The sequence below is a fragment of the Trichoplax adhaerens genome, genomic scaffold (assembly GCF_000150275.1).
Source record: "Trichoplax adhaerens TRIADscaffold_1648 genomic scaffold, whole genome shotgun sequence".
In the NCBI taxonomy this organism is placed as follows: Eukaryota; Metazoa; Placozoa; class Uniplacotomia; order Trichoplacea; family Trichoplacidae; genus Trichoplax; species Trichoplax adhaerens.
This window is the reverse complement of record NW_002061588.1, coordinates 1-2519: the sequence shown is the minus strand read 5'-3', so window position 1 is coordinate 2519 and position 2519 is coordinate 1. Positions and strand designations below refer to the sequence as shown.

The window sequence follows — 2519 nt, the reverse complement described above, 5'->3', positions numbered from 1 at the left end:
ATCACTTTGATGCTGACTATTTAATCTCTTGACCTCCTCAATGAAATTCAAACGATTACATTCAACTTTATCCATCCATTCCTTCAGAATTTGGTCATGTCCTACTTCTTGATCATGAATTTTATGATTATAATCATCTCGACAAGCTAACAATTTATTTTCTTTTTCTTTAATCAATTGTTCAATATTTGCGTTATGCTTTGCTTTTATATCTAATAATTCTTGCTGATATTGTAATCGGCATATTTGCAATTGATCTTGAAGGTTTAAATTATGTCTTTCCTCTAGATCATCAAACTTTACTTGCCACTGTAATTTTAAACTATTAATATCTTCTTCAAGCTGATTTTGCACGCTAGTTAATTTCGTTTGGCAATCTTTAACTAATTTGCTTCTTATATCTTCTTTTTCTTTCTGCCATGACCATTGCATCTTACTTATTTCTTCTTTATTTTGATTTTGTAAATTTGTAATTCTAATCTTGCAATCTATTAACATCTGTCTGACCACATTTTCCTTCTCTTCAAGCAATGTTGATTTTAAGTTGTTTATATTGTCGTTGTATTTATTTTGTAAGTTATTAATTTTAGCTTCATGCTCTTCTCTTATTTCTATCTGGATCGATTCTTTCTCTTTCTGCCATGATACTTTCATCTCGTTTAGCTCTAATTCATGACGATTTTGAGTATCGCAGAGTTTAACTTGATATTCATTATGTAAGTTTTCCTTTAATAATTCTTTCTCTTCTTCACATAGTCTATTTATCCTCTTAATTTCGTCTTCATGATGGTTTCTTGTGTTTACTAATTTGATTTTGTAATCTTCTAGTATATCTCGCTCTATTACTTTTTTCTCTTCAAGTAATGTTGATTTTAAGTTGTTTATATTGTCGTTGTATTTATTTTGCAAGTTATTAATTTTAGCTTCATGCTCTTCTCTTATTTCTATCTGGATCGATTCTTTCTCTTTCTGCCATGATACTTTCATCTCGTTTAGCTCTAATTCATGACGGTTTTGAGTATCGTAGAGTTTAACTTGATATTCATTATGTAAGTTTTCCTTTAATAACTCTTTCTCTTCTTCACATAGTCTATTTATCCTCTTAATTTCGTCTTCATGATGGTTTCTTGTGTTTACTAATTTGATTTTGTAATCTTCTTGTATATCTCGCTCTATTACTTTTTTCTCTTCAAGTAATGTTGATTTTAAATTGTACATATTGTCGTTGTATTTATTTTGCAAGTTATTAATTTTAGCTTCATGCTCTTCTCTTATTTCTATCTGGATCGATTCTTTCTCTTTCTGCCATGATGCTTTCATCTCGTTTAGCTCTAATTTATGACGGTTATGAGTATCGCAGAGTTTAACTTGATATTCATTATGTAAGTTTTCTTTTAATAATTCTTTCTCTTCTTCACATAGTCTATTTATCCTCTTAATTTCGTCTTCATGATGGTTTCTTGTGTTTACTAATTTGATTTTGTAATCTTGTATATCTCGCTCTATTACTTTCTTCTCTTCAAGTAATGTTGATTTTAAATTGTACATATTGTCGTTGTATTTATTTTGTAAGTTATTAATTTTAGCTTCATGCTCTTCTCTTATTTCTATCTGGATCGATTCTTTCTCTTTCTGCCATGATGCTTTCATCTCGTTTAGCTCTAATTCATGACGGTTTTGAGTATCGCAGAGTCTAACTTGATATTCATTATGTAAGTTTTCTTTTAATAATTCTTTCTCTTCTTCACATAGTCTATTTATCCTCTTAATTTCGTCTTCATGATGGTTTCTTGTGTTTACTAATTTGATTTTGTAATCTTGTATATCTCGCTCTATTACTTTCTTCTCTTCAAGTAATGTTGATTTTAAATTGTACATATTGTCGTTGTATTTATTTTGTAAGTTATTAATTTTAGCTTCATGCTCTTCTCTTATTTCTATCTGGATCGATTCTTTCTCTTTCTGCCATGATGCTTTCATCTCGTTTAGCTCTAATTCATGACGGTTTTGAGTATCGCAGAGTCTAACTTGATATTCATTATGTAAGTTTTCCTTTAATAATTCTTTCTCTTTCTGCCATGATGCTTTCATCTCGTTTAGCTCTAATTCATGACGGTTTTGAGTATCGTAGAGTTTAACTTGATATTCATTATGTAAGTTTTCCTTTAATAACTCTTTCTCTTCTTCACATAGTCTATTTATCCTCTTAATTTCGTCTTCATGATGGTTTTTTGTGTTTGCTAGTTTAATTTTGCAGTCTTCTTGTATATCTCGCTCTATTACTTTCTTCTCTTCAAGTAATGTTGATTTTAAATTGTACATATTATCGTTGTATTTATTTTGCAAGTTTTTAATTTTAGCTTTATGCTCTTCTCTTATTTTGTTTTGGATTGATTCTCGTTCTTCTTGCCATATCATATTTATTCTTTTAATTTCCTCTTCATAATAGCTTTTCATATTTGCAAGTTTAACCTTGCAATCTTCCTGCATATTTCGCTCAATTACTTTTTTCTCTTCCT

The 2519-nt window shown here is 29.3% G+C and overlaps 1 protein-coding gene across 1 annotated transcript; it reads right to left on the bottom strand.

The window, feature by feature from the left end:
- Positions 1 to 33: 33 nt before the first annotated feature.
- TRIADDRAFT_62858 (uncharacterized protein) lies at positions 34 to 2490 on the bottom strand (the record flags this gene model as incomplete). Its single annotated transcript, XM_002118823.1, has 1 exon — positions 34 to 2490. A coding segment is annotated over one exon (2457 nt), but the record flags the coding sequence as incomplete, so codon positions are not given.
- Between the last annotated feature and the right edge of the window lie 29 nt (positions 2491 to 2519).